General features: G+C 40.3%; 1 protein-coding gene across 2 annotated transcripts; it reads right to left on the reverse strand.

Annotated features, from left to right (window-relative positions):
• Positions 1-429: 429 nt before the first annotated feature.
• RB195_009271 (uncharacterized protein) lies at positions 430-20,997 on the reverse strand (the record flags this gene model as incomplete). 2 transcript variants are annotated; one of them, XM_064189749.1, is made up of 8 exons in its annotated part: positions 430-471; positions 546-622; positions 1,027-1,144; positions 1,947-2,112; positions 2,534-2,609; positions 3,603-3,688; positions 7,562-7,692; positions 20,980-20,997. In XM_064189749.1, the coding sequence occupies 8 exons, from the start codon at positions 20,995-20,997 to the stop codon at positions 430-432; spliced, it is 714 nt and encodes a 237-aa protein (XP_064047331.1). The 2 variants fall into 2 exon arrangements, with proteins under 2 accessions (XP_064047331.1, XP_064047332.1); XM_064189748.1 differs by lacking the exons at positions 430-471; positions 546-622; positions 3,603-3,688; positions 7,562-7,692; positions 20,980-20,997 and having other exon boundaries at positions 941-1,144; positions 2,534-2,598.

Raw genomic sequence — 20,997 nt, forward strand, 5'->3', positions numbered from 1 at the left:
AGCCTCCGCAAGTCATTGCATGGGCCAGTTACACGTTCGTTAACCTCAAACGACTCTTAATCGAAGTGAAGATGGTGGCGCATACCAAGCGGATTGATTAACACCAGACAATTCATCTTTTAACGTCGGATTAGTTTACTGCGGAGGTGAGAATATGAGGGTAAGAGTTGCTGATAAAGATAAGGATGAAGGATAAAGTTTCGAAGCTCCGATCTATCGTGCAGGAAGCGGAACCTCTAACCGCTTCACTACACTCGCCCCCTTGGTGATAGTATCCGAGAAAAAACCTTGTTAAAATTTGTACAACACTGAAAAAAGACACATAGCAAGGTTTTGTGTTGAACACAACATTCATGGCATGGCATTGGTGAGACCATGGAAATATTTCTTCAGTACTTCTGCTCCTTTGCTCTATATACATGGGTGGACCTAGGACTTATCAAGTGCAATGAGGATACTGTAAAGACGCCCCTGCAATAATAAGTTTGCAGAGTTGCCGTGGGCTTTTTCCCTATTTCTTCCGTTATGCAACCATGCAGACCGACCAATGCTGTGAAACGGATATGGCCAAACGCCATTTGGATCGTGTCCAACATCGTCCATCGTGTAGAGTATTCGCGCTCTAGACGATAATGATGGGAGTGGTTTTTTTTTCGAGAACTACATCTAAGCTGTTTCTTGGATAACTGTCAAAAGACTAATCTGTAGCTGCCTCTACTGATGCAGAATATGCGAGAAACAAAAATCGAGTTCGTCAGAAGACGAACTTACTTTTAGAAATTTTAGAAAATACTGGTTTTTAGAAATAGCAGTGAACGGAGAACAAAAATAACCAGAGACAATATCGAGGAATATTTATTGCGTGGGAGAGACTAGCCTAGAACTATCGGCGAATCCCGTTTAAGTGAACATGTCCAGCAATTCTTCTGGACAAAACCCGTTAAAAGCGTGAAAAATATACAAGACGTGGAAGAAAACACAGTATGATTGTGATTAAATTGATGGGAATTCTGTCATGAGAATGACTAGTTAGAAATGCAGTCGTCGACTCCACGGGTGGATTGCATGCACGTTCAACTGCTGTGCTTTCGTTCCACATTTGATCGTAATTACGAATTGACGAGTCTCGACACGATCGAGGAGGCTGTAAAGGACCGATTACGGTGCCGTTACGTATTGCTGTTTTCACGGACATTTGGCACTAAGAAGACAAGAGTGAGAACGAGGGACATTCGTAAGAATGCCAGCTAGGTATCGATAGATCAGATCAAAGTTACAAGAAATCCAGAATCATGAGGAAGAGAGGGAGGGGGGTTTTTTAAAAAAAAAAAAAAAAAAAAAAATTAAATTTTTATTTTTTTTTTTTTAAAAAGTGTCTACTTCCTCCCCCCAAAAAAAAAACAAAAAATCGCATGCCTACGTTGTCACGGCAGGGAAATTCACGAATTAAATGTTTCCCAACATTTAAACAACCATACGCTTTGCGAACCATTAATAACTTAAAGCTCCTTCCTTTTTTTTTTTCTATTTTTGTAATTTTTCAGACCAAGATCCTGGGATTTGCTACGCTTTCGATTTAGAACACTTGAAAAAGAGGACAACTCACTAATATTGTATACACAAATTGAACAGTAACAGGGAAAACATATTTTACTGGTGCATAAATCTACTTAGCTTTCTTCTAGAAAGTTTGTTGCGATTGATTTTGTAGCTGAGATGTTTTTTAGAAAAGTAAGTTAGTAGAAGGAATTGTAGCACTCTGCGTAAAACGTCACAGTCACTCGGTCGAAGAATTCGGACGCTGACTGCAGGCAGTGCTTTTTTTGCCGTTTCTCGCAATTCAAAGGAATAAAGCTGCAGAATCTCTATTATCTTCGCTTTTCGTTCGAGAAACTTTCGTGCGGCAAATATCCTATGAACATATTGTTCGTCAAGGCTATGCTTACGGTATACTCTCGGCAGTTGTCGTCACAAACGTGACATAATGTGATGTGACAGGAGACGAGCAGCTCGTCGACACCTGCCTGCCGGATTGACAGCCATCCTATCGAAGCAGCGCGGAGGAAAGAAGCATACGAAGGCGAGTGGAGTAGAGCGGATTCTGCTGTACATCTGAACACAGAGACAACGTTTTCCTGATTCGTACATGACAACTGACACAAGGGTGAAATAACGCCTATTTATTTGTGAAGATATAGTCGGGTCAAAACGAGGTGAAGCCTGACTCAATTGCTAGGTGGCTTCGTTCGAAGTGCCGCAATCAGGTGGCTAGCGGTCGCCATCGAGGCGGGACCCTCCATTGCGGCAGACGAACCGCAAAGATGAGTTAGCGTCCCATCTTGATTGCACCCACTCACGCAATTGCACCAAGCTTCAGATCGCTTTGAGTCGACTATAACTCGGTTTTCAACCTCTGCAATACTGTAGAGGGAATATTTTCAAGAAGGATAGCAGCTTTTTTAAAATGTGTACGTAGAAAATAATCCAACAATTCAAATTGAAAAGAAAAACAAAGAAAAATGAGAGGTCTTACCCATTGGACTTCACCAAATAAACAGGACTTTTTCTGGTGCCAACCCAGCAATTCTCAACTCGCATCGCGTGAAGTGCTATAAAGAAATGATAGTCACTTTTAGTTCAGCGAGTTAGTTTAGTGTTCAGTTTCTTTTATGCCCCGTCAGCTAATCAGTGCAAATATCCTGGTTTTTTCATCCAGCGGTCACTAGTAGTTACCGGAATTTCTTTTCATGCACGCTTGCTACATGTAACATGGAGGTGTTTTTCAATCCTACATACATATAACAAGTGGTTCAAAAACCGGGAAAACCCAAGGATATCGATCACAAAATACCTACGGTCAGGTCAGAACGACGTGACTTATGGTGCAATTGCGTAAGTGGTTGAACTCACGGTGGGACCCTCACTAGCTCAAATCGACTGCATCGCCAAGGCAGGGTGCCACGAGTACAATCGCCTACGCAATTGCACCACAATTCAAGTCGTTTTGACCCCAAATTGAGTTGTGAAACAAGAGTTGTAAAAAAATTCAAAAAATACTTGAATTATGAGTCAGTATTTCAAATTCCCAACAGAGTTGGGAAAAGCATATTGGGAGTAGAAGTCACCGAAAATTAATGAAATTTTACTGAACCATTCGGTGAGAACAAAGAAATTTTTTCTCTCTCAGCCTCGAAAAATGTTTGAAGGATTCTTAAGAAAGATCGAACAATTCATGAAATCAGACAAATTCACTAATCATAATATTCTTTCGAACCTACGAAGCTCTACATCCAGTTCCACTTTCCGGAGTTTCCGAGAAAAACTGTAGTAGGATTTCATAGTTTAAATGATTGCATAAATCACAGCATCACGAGTAATTTCACGAAATGATGTGATCAAGACACAGGATATAACAATTTCCAAGGATTTTTGGTTGTGTTTTCATTTTTTCTCATGAATATTCATTTCTCGCCGCGTCATCTCCATCTTTCCTTCTCTTTCTACCTCTATCTACGATAAATATCAAATACGGACGTAAAGGCGACCCACACCACCCAGTTCGTGAGGTGATTAGAATTTCAAAGCTATAAATATGTGCTTACGAGCATTGCATTTCCAGTTAAAACAGATCCTCGTATGCCAAGAGATCGTTTCGTTCGTAGTCAACGGTGGATTTTTGCAGGATGTCCTGAAAAGATGTATTCAGTCATATGCTTCATGTTTTAAATGCGAAAAAGAAGGAAATGTGGAGTTTCTTGGTTGGAAGTTTTGGACCTATAATAGGTTTCGGATGTGTTCACCAAGATTACTGTAATGCACATTCGATTAGGGCAGTGCAGAGGGAAGAGAGTGTACGTTAAAAGCAGCGTATCACGATTTTGCATAGTGCCAAACCGGCAGCGAAGACTTAGAGTTTGAGCAGCAGGTAGCGGAACTCAGCATGGTTCTGCTCATCGTTTCCTAATCGTCGTAAAAAAAACAGCGTGATAACCGCCTTAGTTCCGGTAAGGCACATTAGAACACGTTTATAGGCATCACTCCACGAATCTGAGGTGGTACGGATTTCAGGTGGAGTATTCGTATACGGGATCGTAGCTTATGGAGAGGGGGAAGATTCCGTCCATTTCTTCCTTATTGCCGCAAAAAACGGTCCGGAAGATGCGGCGCGGGCGCAAGCCTGGCGCGCTCCAATCGAACTCGTTGCAGAAAGTAGCGAGCCGGAACGCTCGAAGCCGTATCTTCCGGACCGTTTTTGGCGGCAATAAGGAAGAAATGGACGGAATCACCCCCTTCTCCATAATCTACGATCCCGTATACGAATACTCCATCTGAAATCCGTACCACCTCAGATTTGTGGGGTGATGCCTTTATATGCACACAGGGACGCTGTGCCGCAGTCCGATAGAGGGCCGTTTTAGCAACACGATCGATGGTTCGGAACCGCCTAGTGCAAACCAAACCTTCCATCCTTCCGGGGTCGATAAATCCGTACCAGAGCTGTCTGTGCGAATAAAAACATTGACTTGATGATCGACTAGCCCCCGCAAGTAGGCCAACACGCGTTCCAAAATCTCAACGATTACGAATTGTAGCAAATGCGTCGGCGGATCCCAAGTGGATTGATACACCAGTGACTTTATCCTTTTTATACGCACCCTTTCCGGTCCCATCAGCAGCCCATTCATTGGTTTCATTTGAATTCTCTGGTGAAGAGACATCATTGACTTTTGACCGCTCGCACCTGGATGCGGTGCGTGCGCAAGCGTTGCGATCTGCAGCAGAAATCAGAAAAAGATGAACAGAAGCAAGCTGGGCTCCGCAATCTACTACCCGAACTCTACGTTTTCGCTATGGGTTCCACATCACGTCAAAATCAGAACGCTCCCTCTAAGTAGAGGGTGAAGGAAGCAAGGCAGCACAGTTTCTGCTGGACTCGTTCCGTTCTTTTAGTTGAATAAATTTAGCATCAACTACACGAACCTTCTAGTATCGTTTTTTATTCACATTTCTTAAATTCAATAGGATGGAGTACAACATATTCGAATTGTTTTACTTTTTTACATGGAATTACTTTATAAGTTTCTATGTCTCAAATTATTGCGCCACCCTATAAATAATGTGATATTTCATTATAATAAGTTGAAGTCTGGTTTCGAATGAGGGAAGAGAACATCTACCCCAATTATGGGAGAGGATTGTGAAAAAAAAGAAGGAGTATATTTTAAACTTTAGGAATCTTGTTTGTTTTAGTTCTTAAAAGGGAAATATAGAATAATGATATAAAACTTCTGCTCATCATCTAAAGTTATCTACCATCAGCATCAATACATAGGACTATTACTGAAGCGGACATAAAAACACTGACCCGAGGGAAATCCAGCGTGTAATGGAGTAATGACAAGAGAGTAGAAATTGATGAAAAAGAAAACGAGCATCAGGTACAAATGCAAGTTTTGATGAGATAAAAAATAACATCTGTTCTATCTGGTTGGTAGTCTGTTCAGTATGCGTTACATGGTCCGCCATCAATTTGTATACAGTTTGTATTTGGCTACTATTCACTGGTCGTACACGGGGTGACTATACGGATACAAAGTTTTCCTTCAGTGGTAAGAATTATAATTTTGCAAAACTAGATCTGTTGCCTTAAAGGCATCACTCACATCATAAATCCGAGATGGTACGCATTTCAGATGGAGTATTCGGGGGACAGGATCGTAGATTATGGAGAGAAGGGTGATCCCGTCCATTTCTTCTCAACTGCCGTAAAAAAGGGTCCGAAAGATACGGCTTCGAGCGTTCCGGCGCGCTACTTTCTACGGCGAGTTCGATTGGAGCGCGCCAGCCTTGTGCACGCGCCGCATCTTCCGGGCCGTTTTTTACGGCAATTAGGAAGAAATGGACGGAATCACCCCCTCTACATAATCTACGATCCCGTATACGAATACTCCATCTGAAATCCGTACCACCTCAAATTCGTGGGCTGATGTCTTTAACTGGAAAAGGGCTTCTTTTTGCCTTGAAGTAGATGGATAGGAAGTTATGGTTATGGTACACTGTTCCCATACAGATTCCTAGCTTCTTTTCTCTCCTTTCTCTTCTCAAGCTTGAACAGTTCAGTATAAGTCAGGTCAGATTCACATACCTTCCTTTACAAAATAGGGAAGTGCACCTGAACTAATCGCCATGTTTATGAACAAAAAAACTGATCTTGGAATGAAATAAATCCGATCCGAAGGGTCTCGCAGAATTCCTATCTTATCTAATAATCTTATCTACTAACAAAATACACACGTCTAAGAAAAAACAGACTTAAGAAATAAACAAATAGAAAAATTGCAAACAGAAAACAAAAAAACCGAGATAAGAACAATATGGAAAGGAGGACCATGGAAATGAATATTTAACAATTTCGGCAAAATCGGTAAAAATTTTGCCGAATTTATTGACTTCAACTTTTCCGAAGCTTTTTTTCCTTGAATAAAAACGAAAAAATGAATCTCTAAAGAAGAGCGAACGTCGAATGCGCGATTTTGAGATAAGGACTTTGCTCGTGTGTACCCGACGAGAAAAATTCCACGATTTCTTTACCAGTTTCATATCAGAAACTACGAAGCACGGAGAAACCTGAGACTCGTATTCGTTCCTCCTTCATATTTCTTCCCTGGAACACGGAAGTTCTGAGAAAAAAGTGCTTTCTCTCATTTGTGCTACAAGCCGAGTGCTAATAAATGAGGGAGGCTTCTATAGCGGGAAACACTACCATTTCTCTTTTTGGATTCGCTCCAAAGCCGCTTAATTTGTCAACGCGAAGCCGGGTGGTGGAGCTATACGGGAGAGAGGGTCGAGAGGAAAACAACACTAAACATAGCATGTGAGTTATACGGCAAGTGAAAACAAAATCAGAGTGCCAGAATTGTTATCATCATCATAAATTGTTGTATGGCAGAGTCGTGTCGAAAATCTCAGAATTATAGTGCAACAGGGGCGGGTGTGGGGTAGCGGTAAGAGGTTCCGCTTCCTGCAAGATCGATTGGAGGTTCGAATCCGCCCTAGTGCTCACCAAGCCTTTCATCCCTCCGGGGTCGATAAATTGGTACCAGACTTGTCTGGGAGGATAAAAGCACTGACTTGACACACCGGCTAGCCAGCCACCACAAGTCATTGTATAGGCCAGATACACGTTCGTAAACCTCAAACGATTCTGAATTGAAGTGAACGTGGGGGCGCAGCCCAAGCGGATTGATTAACGCCAGAAACTTTATCTAACTTTAACTTTATAGTGCAACTGCAATACCACTTCCAGCGCATGCGGTCCTACCATTGAAATCCATCGGAATCGATTGGAAACAACCACACCTTGGGCATTAGATAGTCTTGCTACCATAAAGTGGTCTTTTATTTATGTTTTCTCATGGTTATTCAGTCATATTAATTTTATTTATTTATTTTATTCATATTCATACATATTTATTTATTCATTTATTTATTATTTATTTAGTTTTATTCATATTTTCACTGAAATCTGCAGTATCTGTGAACTATTATAAAGAGCACTCACCGATGTAATGTAAAAGTGCAGGAAGCGTCAATTAGCTCCGTTGAATTCACTGTAATATTCAGCGGAAGTACTCGTGCGGTGACGTCACTACGCATGAGGTCCGCATACTCGTCGGCAACAGAAGATGAGAGCTGAAAAAGGTAGCTGGAAAATGGGAGCGAGAGACATCTACACCTACGAAGCTGAACAGTATGATGGTGTCTTCTTCGCACTCTCCTGGCGTACAGAAGTATAGTTGGGTCAAAACGACATGAATTACGAGTGTAGTTGCGGTGCATTTGCGTACGCGCTCGAAATGGTGCGGTGGAGACAGCAGTTGGAACCGAGGTGGGACCGTCGCACACTGCGGCGATGGATGGTGCCAGCAAGGGTTTCGCCACGCTCCTAGCCGCTACGCTTCACCGAAGCGCCTCGAGAGAAGCCGTGTACGCAGTTGCGTACGTGCTTCATGTCGTTTTGATACTACTGTAACCCTTTAAATGTTCATCGGTAAGAACGCGGTGGTTCAGGCCCGCTAGTCGGTGAGACTGATCAATTTGTTTTCTTCTTAGGAGTTTTTATGTAGTGTACTTAGAACGATGTCGAGGAGAGAGGAGAAGTTTGATGGGATATGCATAGCATCGAAGACCTCGAACCATTTTCAAGCTTTTGATAGGGACGAAGTTGTCCAAACGTCAGGCCAATAATAAAATTTCACCAAAACATCGTTGGCATAACAAGGTAACATAAGTACAGTTCCCAATGCCGAGGTTTCAAGAAGAAAGGACTTGAAGATTGTTAACCGCTTTATATTTACTGGTACCCATAGGAACGTTGGCCCCGCTTATATTCAACGAACTCTTTGCCACACTTTCCCGGATCTTGTGAAACTATTTCGGATATGGAGGGTGAGATTCAGAAATGATCTACTGGTTCATCTTATAAATACATCGGTACTCTATACTTCCTTTATTTTTCAAAACTGACGGTAAGGGATTGTATTTTAAGGATGAAATATTTTCAGTATTTTTGGGATGATTCAACAGCTGTTTAATGGAATTGCAATAGGAAGCTATACAATAGGGCGGGTGTAGCGCAGTCGGCAGGAGGTTCCACTATGATTGCACGATCGACGGTTCAAAATTGCGCCAGTGCCTGAACCTCAAATGATTCTGAACTGAAGTCGAACGCGTTGGGCGAAAGCAGATAGCAAATTGCAAAGTAGAAACCGCGTATTTTTCGCCTGCTTAGGTCGAGGTTGAGTGAAATGGACAATCCTCCTATTCTCAAATTCACTCGACTTATAAAACCGCACTAAAAAAAATAGATAGAGGATAAAATTGAAAGGATGGATCTTTTCGCCTCCACCTAGGCGATCCACTTTAGATTAGCCTCCTTTGAACTGCAGAATGGTGTGAATGAACACCGTCTTGCTGGTAAGAATAAGTGTCTCAAGTGAGGACAAGTATGAACGTTCAGATACGATATAAACAGTTCTACAAAGGAATTTGACCGTGTTGAACAAAAGACAGCGTATGAGAGCAGAGCATGGGAGAAAAAATGATGTTCCTCATACGTAGGTGTATATAATAGAACAGTACCTCCTACGCCAAACCGACTAGGGAATCTAGAATCTTGGACTTGTCACATGAAATAGATTTTTTAGATTTTTCAGCCTCATTGTGGGGAATCTGTGCATCTACAGTCGACGCTAAATAAGGTTGCAACACGACAACGCGACACGTGCTCGGTGAAAGGGTGCTCTGAGCTCTGTCTATAGTAGGGTTATGAAGCACGGTGCAGTTGCGCAAGCGGCTGCGGTCGAAGAGGTGCGGTGGAGAGAGCGGTTGGAATTGAGGTGAGACCATCGCGAACTGCATCAGTATACAGTAGCAGCAAGGGTCCTCGCTCGATCGCAACCGTTACGCTCCACCGCGTCGTTTTAAGCGCAGCCGCCTGCGCAACTGCAACGTGTTTCATGCCGTTTTGACCTTACTATACGCCCTGAGTTCTGTGTACGCTCTGAGCTACGGTATACAAAAAACTTCAAGGACCTCTTCTTTTTTTTTCTTTTTCAAGTTTTTCAATTACTCCGTGTTGATAGTGCAGCATTAAGATAGTCTTAGTGAAGCCTCTTTTTTTCATTTACATACATACATACATAGTTTATTTGTAAGGCCCCAATTTGTAAGGATCTAATTTCTGTAACATTTTTTGCTCAATTCCTTACGTTGTGGTCACACAAAAAGAACCGAGGTCTTCAAGAGTTTTGTAGTTTATCCTGATTCAGAGAATCTCTTCAAAAACTTCACTTTGCAGGGATTGAATTTCCGTCTCACTTTTTGTGTAACTACGCACAGTCAGCCTTCTTTCATGACGTTATTTTTGGAATTTCGCTATAATTCGTAACATAAGAAATCAAAAAAAGCACAATCCGAGAAAAAAAAAACTATATTGAATCGCTATGAAGTGGATCATCCTTGGAGCAAAGCAAACGGTACAACTAATTGAAAAAGATAATGTTGGTAAAACGTAAATCGATTCTGTTGTATTATATGAAAAATAGTGAAGAACTGTAGGCAGCAAAAAGAAGGGGTCCGGAGAGTTTCCGGCATACTGTAGCGAGAACTCCGTGTATGTGTTCACCGAGGACGCGTCACATCATCATGTAACGATATGTTTTACGCCGATGCAAAAGTTGGTGCCACACCAACAATCAAACGCTCTAGGTAGTATGTTCGCGAATTTTTGCTTCAATTACTTCAGTTACATTCGATCTCCGGGCGCCTCTGAAAGTTGTGGTGATCCGTTCAATCCCAGCCAAATTCTAGCCCAATTCCAGCGTATTTGCGCAGTTAGAACCAGGGACCAAATTATTCTACGCTCAGACAGGTCAGAAACGTTTTGTTTGAGTACGTGAGGTCTGTATACTAATCAGGTAGGGGCCATGGCTCTGGCGCACTACGCTTCTGATCCAAGCTTCTGATCCTAACCGTCCAATCCTAACCTTTAGAAGAAGATGTAGGAATGAGGTGTTTCATAATACAGTGGAAAATCTTTTTATAATTTTTCTAAAACTCACCAAAGTTAAAAATGCAATTAGCATTTCTAGATCAGGACATGGAAATGGAATCTGGAATATAACCTGATCGTAACAAAAAGTTAAAAAAACAGCGATTCTCTAGAGATGGTTTTGTAGATGAAAAGGTGCTAGAGGTTGGGAATTTGAGAGAAATTTCAAAGATGTTGCTGATGTCTTGGGGCAAAATAGCAGAACAACAAGAATGACGACCGAAATCGATGTAGCGCAGCTGAAGGATCGTTCCGCAGTCATACATATATCAAACGGACAGCCTGAAATCTCTGGAGGAATGGCACTCGCATCAAGTCAAACAGCCGCTGCCGAGCGACGAGCGTGGTTTCACCGCATCAGCACGAACACCGTTTCGTCGTGGTTTTTGCTAAAGGATTGAGAGAGTTTGTTGGTCTTCGGGAAGAAAAATTACGAACAACGCGGACGAATGCTGGGGATTAGTGAACGACCCGTTAGGGTGATAATAATGACCGTTTCTAATTATGGAGAGTTGCGCCTGAGGCTATAAAATTTAGAAGCATCGCCTAGTCACCGCGCATACGTGCATCAAGAAAATTACTCCTACGCTATGGAAACCTCAAGAGGGATAAACGGGAAGAAACGATGAGTTGGCAGGAAAAAAAATGAAAATGTGCATGTAACTTTTTAAGCAAAAATTATGCAAGGAATTAGACGTTTTACATAGTTTACATGGTTTTTTTTCTAATTATATAATTCATGCACAGTGATAGTGAAACGATAATCCACCTAAGAAAAATTGAAATTTTGGAAATTACGGTGCGTATAAATGCAAATAATTGCAAGAAAATTTGTCTTCAATGGGTGTCTAACTTTAAGTATTGCTGAGGATTAAAAGAAATTAATTAAGTAGGTTTAAGTATTATTGAAAACTAAAAGAAAATTATTTAAGTTCATTGAAGAGTCAATGAACTTAAATAATATTCTTTTAATTCACAAAAGATGCAGCTATTTGCCTGGGACCACTCAAAAACTGACAGTTTTCACAGGTGAAGGAGAAGGGTGGAGGGAGCTGATGGAGGGAAAAACTTTCTAAAAGTAATAAAAATAAGTTGAAATCTTGTGTTGCCAATTACTTTCTATCCATTACTTCTTATTTTCATAAAATATAACAAAATAGAGCAGAAATACAGAAATCAAAATCTATCTCTCAGAAATGGAACAAGTTGATAACGAAGAACAAAATTTCTGGGTTCATTAGAGATTTCCTTATCTCATCTGCCAAGAAATGTTCATCTTTGAATTAACAACACCTCTTCCAAAAGTATTTTACATTACAAAGATTTTAATATTTGTTTGTAATATTTTATTTTTACTCTTGATATTTCACACTTATTTACAAGTCTCCAACTAGATCCCTCTCTCCCTCTGAGGTCCACTGCAAAAAGGGCACTTCATTTGACAAACTGATCCCATGAGAGTCATATAACTCGTTAGATAACTGGCACAGGGCCAACTCCATAAAATGAATGACATGAATGCTTGGCTGCTCAGCTTTATTCCAACGTATACCGCATAACATGGATTTTGACCTAGAATTTTATAATTCTCAGCCATCAATGATTTTTTGATTCTAAATGCTTGCGGCAATGGAAGTTAGGGTAACGTAAAATAATAATTTCACCAAAGAAAAAGTCTGGCTCTTGGTAAAATGATTGAAATTTCACATAGTCGCTTCCTTACGATGATAACATTTCAACGCTGGGTCGAATAAACGAAAAAAAAAACCAACATGTACCGTAGGTGAACTAATATACTGGTATTTTTCCCCAGTAATTCGTAAAAAAAAAGAAAAAAAAAGTGGAAGTACTTAAAGTACTATAGTAATTTAGAAGTTTTTTTCTTAATTTGCTGTTTATTTTTCGGCGAATGTACTAGCTGCATATTTATGGAAACTATTTATAACGAATTAAATGTTTTTTATTTGCATGATGGCTTGAAAATTTGACATAAAATAAAAACCAAAGTGGGAAATTCAGTTCGATTCAGCATTTTAATTCTTTTCCGTTCTTGTATTATTTCACCATGTTTGCTACAGACGCTGATAAGCAGATGTGATCAATTAATTTCAAGCAATTGTTTTCAAAGCGAAAAAAAAGAATAACTATCGGTTTCATGATTAGTTGAAATAAGGCTCGTAGGGACGTGTCCTTACTGCATATACAGGAAGGTACTAGAAGTACAGTCAGGTCAGAACGAACGAACGACACGCGACTGTGCAGTTGCGTAAGCGGCTGCGCTCGAAGCGGTGCGGTGGAGCGGTAGCGGTAAGGATCGGCCTGGGACCCTTGCTGCCACCGTTTATTGCTACTGCAGTTCGCGATGGTCCCACGACGATGCCAACCGTTAGCACCACCGCTTCGCTGTGCCCTGTTTCATGTCGTGTTGTTCCAGCTATACGTAGGATAAAGTATATAGTGTAACTGAAACCGAATGGCACAATTATTCGGTCCGGCAGCAAAATCGTTCGATAGTAAAACCATCGAAATTCTTGGGATTCAAAAATGCTGCTTTTCCAGTACACTTGAAAAGTCTGGAATTGGGAATGTGGGATATATAACTTTGAATATTTTATTTGGATGAGAACATTCAAGGAAAGTTTTAACAGTAGTATTAATTGTATTGATAAAATAGTATTGATAAATCTGAGTATTGGCAACCATAAACATTCACTTCTGAATTCGAAGAGAAATCTTAGTATGGCTCGATTTTTAACCTCATTGGCAGCGTGTCAAGAAACCGAAGACGTTGGGATCCGTCCACGAATTGATAGGGGGGTAGGTTATGACTGTCAGCGTGATCGCCTACAATTTTCCCAATTATACAGAAAAAGAGTGTAAAACGGCCTTGTGTGACCCGTCTCAACAACGATGCAACTTATTACGGGTAGTAGAACCAAAGCAGTTTGTACAGGTTATTTGAGGTACGTTAGTTGAATTGCGGACGTTGAACGACGACGATGCCGCTTGTGTTCTGTCGTATAAAAAGTTGCAACGTAGGGGAGACGTGATCAAACAGGGTTCTTTCACACGCCTTTTTCCTGATTACTGGGTAGAATTGGGCTTGTCACAGTTACAGTAAGCTACGCCCCGACCACGTTGATAAAGAGTTCGTTTTGAACTTCTACCCATTTGTGGAGAAATCCGAACACCGCCAGTTCCGCGAAAACCTTTAACTGATTGGGCCTGAACGACTGACGACAAAGGATAGAGGATGAAGTGTCTTGCGTTATTCAACTCGTGTGGGATGCGCCCCCACGTTCACTTCAATTCAGAATCGTTTGAGGTTTACGGACGTGTAACTGACCTATACAATGACTTTCGGGGGCTAGCCGATGTGTCAAGTCAGTGTTTTTTATCCTCCCAGACAAGTCTGGTCTGGTTATCGACCCCGAAGGGATGAAAGGCTTGGTGAGCACTGGGGCGGATTCGAGCCATTTGATCGATCGTGCGGTCACAGCGGAACCTCTTACCGACTGCACTACACCTTGCCATTGGGTGTTAAGCTCTCATAGCAAATCCACCCTTCCAGCACCACAACATAGTTCCACTATCAGCGGCCAATCTGGATAAAATATCTGCTCATCTAAATTGAAAGGAAAAAAACTTGAAGATTAGAATGTGTTTAGCACTACTATCCAGTTCACAACCAATCTTTTCTCGGGAAAACCACTGTGATTATTCCCGGTTAGCAGCAAAAAAGAAGTTACGGAAGTGATCGGCTATAGAAGAGTTCCGTTTAGAAAAAAAGACGGAACTAACGTGTAGAAAGTGGAAATAGCTCCTTTTCCACAAACTACTTCAACGTTTCAGTAGTTTCTTTGACAGCTAGAGCCCGTTCCCTTTGGTTCTAGGTTTTCTTAAACATTCGATTCTTCTTTTTTCTTGGCTCTTAATGATGAAGTACAAATTCTTCAACATCCTTGTAATGAAAAGCTTCGCTATAGCTATCGAGTAGCCATAAACTGCCCAGAAGCTGCGTCTTAAGTAGGTAGGATCGATCCGTTCACTTACTATTTTCGGGAGGCATAGCGGTGAGACAAGAGCTAGTCAATTTAGACTAGTGATATGTTTTACATGAGAAGTGAATAATGATGGTTATTATCTTGTTGGTGTGGCGCAGTCGGTTAGAGGTCCGTTGTAGCCACACGTCAGCCACGGTCGAGGGTTCGGAATCGCCCCAGTGCTCACCAAGCCTTTCATCCCTCTTTCATTGGTACCAGACTTGTCAGGGAGGATAAAAACACTGACTTGATAATCGGCTGTCCCCCGCAAGTCATTGTATAGGCCAACGCGCGTTCCAAAACCTCAACGATTACGAATTCCAGTAAAACACGTTGACACATCCCAAGTGGATTGATACGCCAGTGACTTTATCTTTTATCTTTTTCTAATTGTAGTAGTTTATTTATTTATTGAACGATATCACAAAGTGGTTACAAAGTGTCGTTGCATGCTTCGTCTCCATCTGGTCACATCACTTGTAACATTGTGATATCGTTCAATAAATAAATAAATAAATTGTAGTAGTAGCAATTGTTTGAGAAAAGTGTGAAATTTGGCGCAAGACTCTCGGATCAATCTAATATGTTGATATTTGAGAGAAACGGAACTAGTTGAGTAGGTAGGCAGTCGGTTAATTTCGAATCCAGCTACGATTCTTCCTCCTGACTAACGTAATGGCGTCGTTCCATGCGCAATCCATGAGCTAATTCATTTTTTTGTCACCTCTTTTTGTTTGAAATGTATTGTCGTTCGTTCGGGTTTTGTAGCCGTACAAGCTCGTTCAGTCCGACATTCAAGCACATATTCTCACCTTAGGCTAATACGCATGCACCTAATGGCGCCGCTAATGAGATATTACCTGCACAACGTGTCTATGCTGGTTTTTCACTGAAGCTGAACATAAAATCAAATGCTGGATGGTACTTTGCCAGTAAATTTGTAGTGCTGATCAAATGCGCCTCGAAAAGAATTAGATGTATCGATGAAAACCAGAGATTTCTCTGTTGAGAACTCATCTAAAAGGTGATCCTCTACGCCATTTACCGACCAGTTCACTTCAACCAATGGTGGTCAGCAATAAAAGTTTATTGGCGAAATGTAGATGAGTGAGGAGGGTTTGTGGCTGGTTTAAACCACTTCAGTGGTAGTGCTGGACATGTCTAGCACTCAGCTGATCGTCGCCGATGTCGCTCTTCCGATCGTTCCTACTTGGCTTGGATTCATCTGTTTGCCTTTTTTTTTAAATCCACCTCTAAGGACTCTCACTCCAGGGGCTTCTATCTCTTGTTGTCGTTGCTCTCAGTCACGATAAGCTTTGTGGATACTATCGTTCCATGTAGAATTCTCGACCTATCCTAGCTCAAAAACGTCATGGAAATTGCCTGCTTCGTCTTGGATGTCTCACCAAATTTCCACTTTTCCTACTATTTAAGCATTATCAGAAGAAAATTACCAATCTAGAAACAAGCTCGTTTCTCATTTCAGCTGGAAGCTGAAATTCGAACTAAAATTTCGAAAATTTGTTGTATCCAGTACTTAGGAAATTTCACCACAATTTCACTATAATATTCTTCTTTTGGCTAGCACTACGCTAGCACAATGTTTGAAAGCAATGAATAATAAATGAATAAAAAAAGATAAATAATAACGCTGTAAACTTTTAAACTGATGTTTACCACTTCTTAATTGAGTTTTTTTCAGTTTCTTTCTTGTACTGTTCAATTTTAAAAATTAAAACTAATAGCACTTATAAAACAAGATGTATATTTGGAAATTTTTCGAGATCTTCTTAGAAGTTGATGTTTTCACTGAACGCTAGAAAATTGTCCTTTCAGAAAATTTTACAGTAGTATGGTGGAAAATTAAACTGTACTCGCACGTCCACAGCAACTCACGGGGTTTTCTCTGTCTTCTTTGCTCTCTTGCTGTAATTACATACGCGCAGCGGTCAATGGCGCAAACATAAGGAGCGGGACTTTTAGGTTGGCGACTGAAATAAAGCAATTTGAACTTATAACTATTTGCCCACCCCGATAAATGATGCTTTTTTTCAATAGCCTCCGTAGGAGCATGTTATCATCATAGATAAGTGAATTTTAGAAGGGAGTCATTGAAGGTCTACCAGAAATATGGAAGACGATTGTAGAAAATGAAGGAGAGTATTTTTTCTTTCAGATTGAGATGATGATAGTCTTAATTTTCAAAAAGTAGAAAAATATATAGGAAATACCACCTACACACGAGATGACCTAGTCTATACGAAATTTTTGTTACTAGAAAAAAAGGAAACACAAGGGAGTTGTGTGCTTCAACGACAGTCAACAAATAATTCCCGTTCTCAACAAAATTTAATGTAACGAAATCTCTAATTCCTTTAGTACAGAGCACATGAGGTTACCGTAACTTAAAATATTTGTTATCATTGAAACTCCCAATGCAGAGTTAATTTTCTTCGTATCAGACAGAAATGCATAGAATGTCGGTACTTTCCATGTCGTTAAAACGTCCCTATTTCCATAGTTTTTCAGGAAAAAAACTCTGATTAACAGTAATCTCTTCAACTCTACAATAAAGATATTTCTAGTTAATAAATAAAGAATAATTAATTTTATAAATAAATAGCAACAGCAACATGTTTCTGTTCAATAAATATTTAATAAATAGTCCAGGAAAGACGAACAATGGCAGTGCGTGAAATAGAATAACATCGAGAATTATCAGCAGTTGCAAGTTTTCCCCTCACATTCTCATGTTTAGTTGTAAACAGATTCCGTCAATCTTTCATCGGGGATAATAGCGACAATGTAGAATTAGTTTATCAGTTTTAAGGTGGCGACCGTATCCATTCCTATAGAAAAAAAGCGGAAAAAAGAGACGGAGAGAGAGGAAAAATGTTTTTGAGCAGTGGACAAAATAGCAGCAATTTTATGCAAAAACATTCACTTATCTTATTACCGACTTTCAGGAAGTAAAAAGTAATCATCGAGAGCGAAATCCATTACGATCCCCAAAAAAATTCACTTCTACAATCCTTTTCTTCAGAAATTTATTTATTTATTTTTTAGTGTTTTCATTGTTTACTCCCTTTTTTGTTATTAGTTTCCCACGCAAACATACTATTCTCAAGAAATCCGCTGTTCCTATACAAAATTATGCCATTTCCAGGCACTTCCATTCGTTCCTTCCAGCTCGTGTTTTTGATTGGTTCGCTATTGGGTCTCACAAGGAAAATGCGTGACACCACTTCCAGTGCGGCAGAAGTGAAAAGTGACAATCATGTCACTTTTCACTTCTGCTGCACTGGAAGTGGTTTTCTTGAGAAACCATGACGGTGAATAGGAAAACATATCAATTCTCTTCTTTGGAAAGGAGTTCTTTTTTGTAGAACTGTCAGAAGGTTGATGGCTAGCGATGTCATGACAGAGAAGCTAGCAATCAATTTCCTGATGCCCTTTTTTAAACGCGTTTTCTTTGCGATTGTTTAGAATGTTTCCACGTTCGGAACCTCAAAGATGTCTCCTTTTTTGCTTACAGATTTGTATTCTTATATTACAACAATGTTTTTCGTCTATGTGTACAGTAACAATACCAGATTGATGGTGTTCTTCATCCCAGACGAACTACGCTATTGAACAAGTTTTTCATTGGTCCAAATCCATGAAATGGAAACTAGAGAGTAACTTTCTTGAATATCTCTTATTTCGACTCCTATCTATTTTCATTTTCTGCAACGGATATAAAATTTTGTTTTTAAAAAATTAGTTTTTGAGTATTTTTTTATTTAGTATTTTTTGAAGTATCCACAATAAGACTTTGAGTATATACAGTTAAATTCAAATCCCTACAATATAGTTAATTAAGTGATAAACCGCCATAAACTTTCAAAGTTTGAAGGCACTTAATTATAGCGCCAAATTAAATAAACAAGTACAAAATTCAAGGATTTTGTGTGACCTTCCACAGCATGTCCTTGAAATAAAACTCGTCATTGAATATTTTGTAGCCTCGATAGCCTCAGTATACGGCTGTTTTCTTCCGAAAACAGGAAGCTACTAAGGCTGTAACATGTCCTAAAGGTCGTTCAGCCCGCTAAGGTCCATTAATCTCGTATTTGACGATGGCAGCCGAATTCGAAAGGAAACTAGCTGTGTGGTTCATTCGTAAGCAATATGTTCGATGCAACCATCGGATCCGAGAGCGACTATACCAGACTATACTTATATTTCTGCTCTGCACTCTCCCAGATCCTTAAACTCTCTATGCCGGTCCCAGCCACCAACACACTCACACACACACACAGCCGCTCTGTTCAGCTTCTCGTTTCTTCGCGCAGCACATCTGATCCGGATCGCCACGAAAAAACCACATCATCGATCGCTTTTTCCAATTAGGATATGTTCCGCCCATCTGACCTTGAAGTGTTATTCAATCATATCTGATTCGTTTATTGAGCATAGATAGGTTTTCATCATTGCTGCTCTATCGATCGACTTATTTGATCTCCTAATTCTGCCCAAGATTCGTTCCACTGAAGCCGATCATGTCCTGAATTTCCTGTTAATTGCAGCTAAAGCGGCTTAAGATCTGGTCGTAGATGGTCTGATGCTTGATCTCATCGTTTTTCGTTCCAATTGCTTCCACAATTTAGCCAGGATTTCACTTGATCGTTAGCTGTCGGACTTAAGCTGGTCGACCCAGCAGCCGCCTAGCACCTTTTTTCCGGTGATTTTTCGTTGCTTCCCTGGACTGCGATTATGTTTCATGCTTGCCTACTTGCGCATAGAATTCAGCTCAAGGAGGCTATGGTAAGGGACCTGTTTTCGCTACCATAATTATTTCAAGCTCAAGTTCTCTTCAGTTCATGTTTTTATTTGCATTTCTAGATCTACTAACCACAAGTTCCTAAATAGCTGAGCTCTGCAGCATTCTGCAGAGCTTTCTCAGCGTTTCTCGAATGTTGCTCGCCTTTGCTGCCCTCTCGTTAACTTTCGTTAGTGCTCGCTCTCTCGTGACCGTCACCCTCCTAGGAACCAGCTTTGAAGCTGGATTTATGGACTCTCTTACCAGTGTTGGTCTCTGCAGTAGTATTGATCGTTGCAATCACTAAGGATTATTCGCTGTGGATCAGCATCAGCGATGTTTCAGCTAATGAAAAGCCTTTAGCTGAGAAACCGGTTGAACATCACTCAGATATGTACACACAGACACTCGGACAACGAATAAGTGTGACTCTGCTGGGAATAGAAAAATCTGTACATGTAAGGATATCAGGAAAATCCTTCCCGGAACCTCATAGAATCCTCGCTAGTAGTCGTGAAAGTACTGTATGTACTTTCTTGGAGAAAATTACTTTTTGCGGAAGAAATTTACTGACAACACTGATGCTTTTTCCATTGTTAGCAGCACTCCATTCTGAAAGTTTCACAAATTTTTCTAATTCTTAACGTTTCTGCAAAGCATTATATCCATAAAATAATCCATTCCTAAAAGCAATACTGTAGTTCTCTTAATTTGTTCTTTTTTCTATTTTGCAATCAAGAACCTCCATGGAAATCCGTTTTTTTTTTTCATTATTAGATGCCTCTATTTCTACTTTTTTTGGGGACGCACGTCAAATTCTCAGCGGAATGGTGAAAAAGTTAGTCGAATCTGCGAAAAAATGTGGGATTAACACAGTTTCAAAACCCATTCCGGTCTCGTATGGTGCCTTTGCAACCACATCAAATTTTACGAGTTCTTCTCACGTCGTTCTGAAACTCTTGCACTCGAGAACTTTTTCTATAATGTACTCAACAAAATTTTCTTCAACCAATGGCTAGACTAATCTTAGCCGATGCGGCCATCAATGACCCTCCTTCATTAGCTTGGAGCTGCTGAGTGGATTTTTTTTTCTTCGGTCTAGAATTCTTGTGTTTGTTAAAACGGAATGTTTAATCGTGGTGTCTGCTGCCTGCTCAGCTTCTTTTTTTTTTCTGAAATCAAAAGAAATCCTTCCAAAAATTCCAAAAATAGATTTCGACCTGTGTACCGTATCATAGCGTCTGAGTACTGTACGTCATAATTCCACGATTTCTACAATACGATACATTTTTTTTTGGTGCCTCAACGAATTTTTTTGGTGCCTCAACGACCTCAAACAAAGCTCATGTCATCCCCGATGACGCTCCAGACGACCCATAACCATTTTTTTTTGTGATGTTTCGAGAAATGCAGAGAATCAGATGTGCACGTACGAGAATATTTTCAAGAAAATCTTAAATTTTCTTGCATTCAAGGGCATTTGAATAATAGAACCTGGAAAACCAGTATTCAAACGTCGTTACCTCAAAATTTCCAACCAT

The sequence above is a fragment of the Necator americanus genome, chromosome III (assembly GCF_031761385.1).
Source record: "Necator americanus strain Aroian chromosome III, whole genome shotgun sequence".
NCBI classification, from domain to species: domain Eukaryota; kingdom Metazoa; phylum Nematoda; class Chromadorea; order Rhabditida; family Ancylostomatidae; genus Necator; species Necator americanus.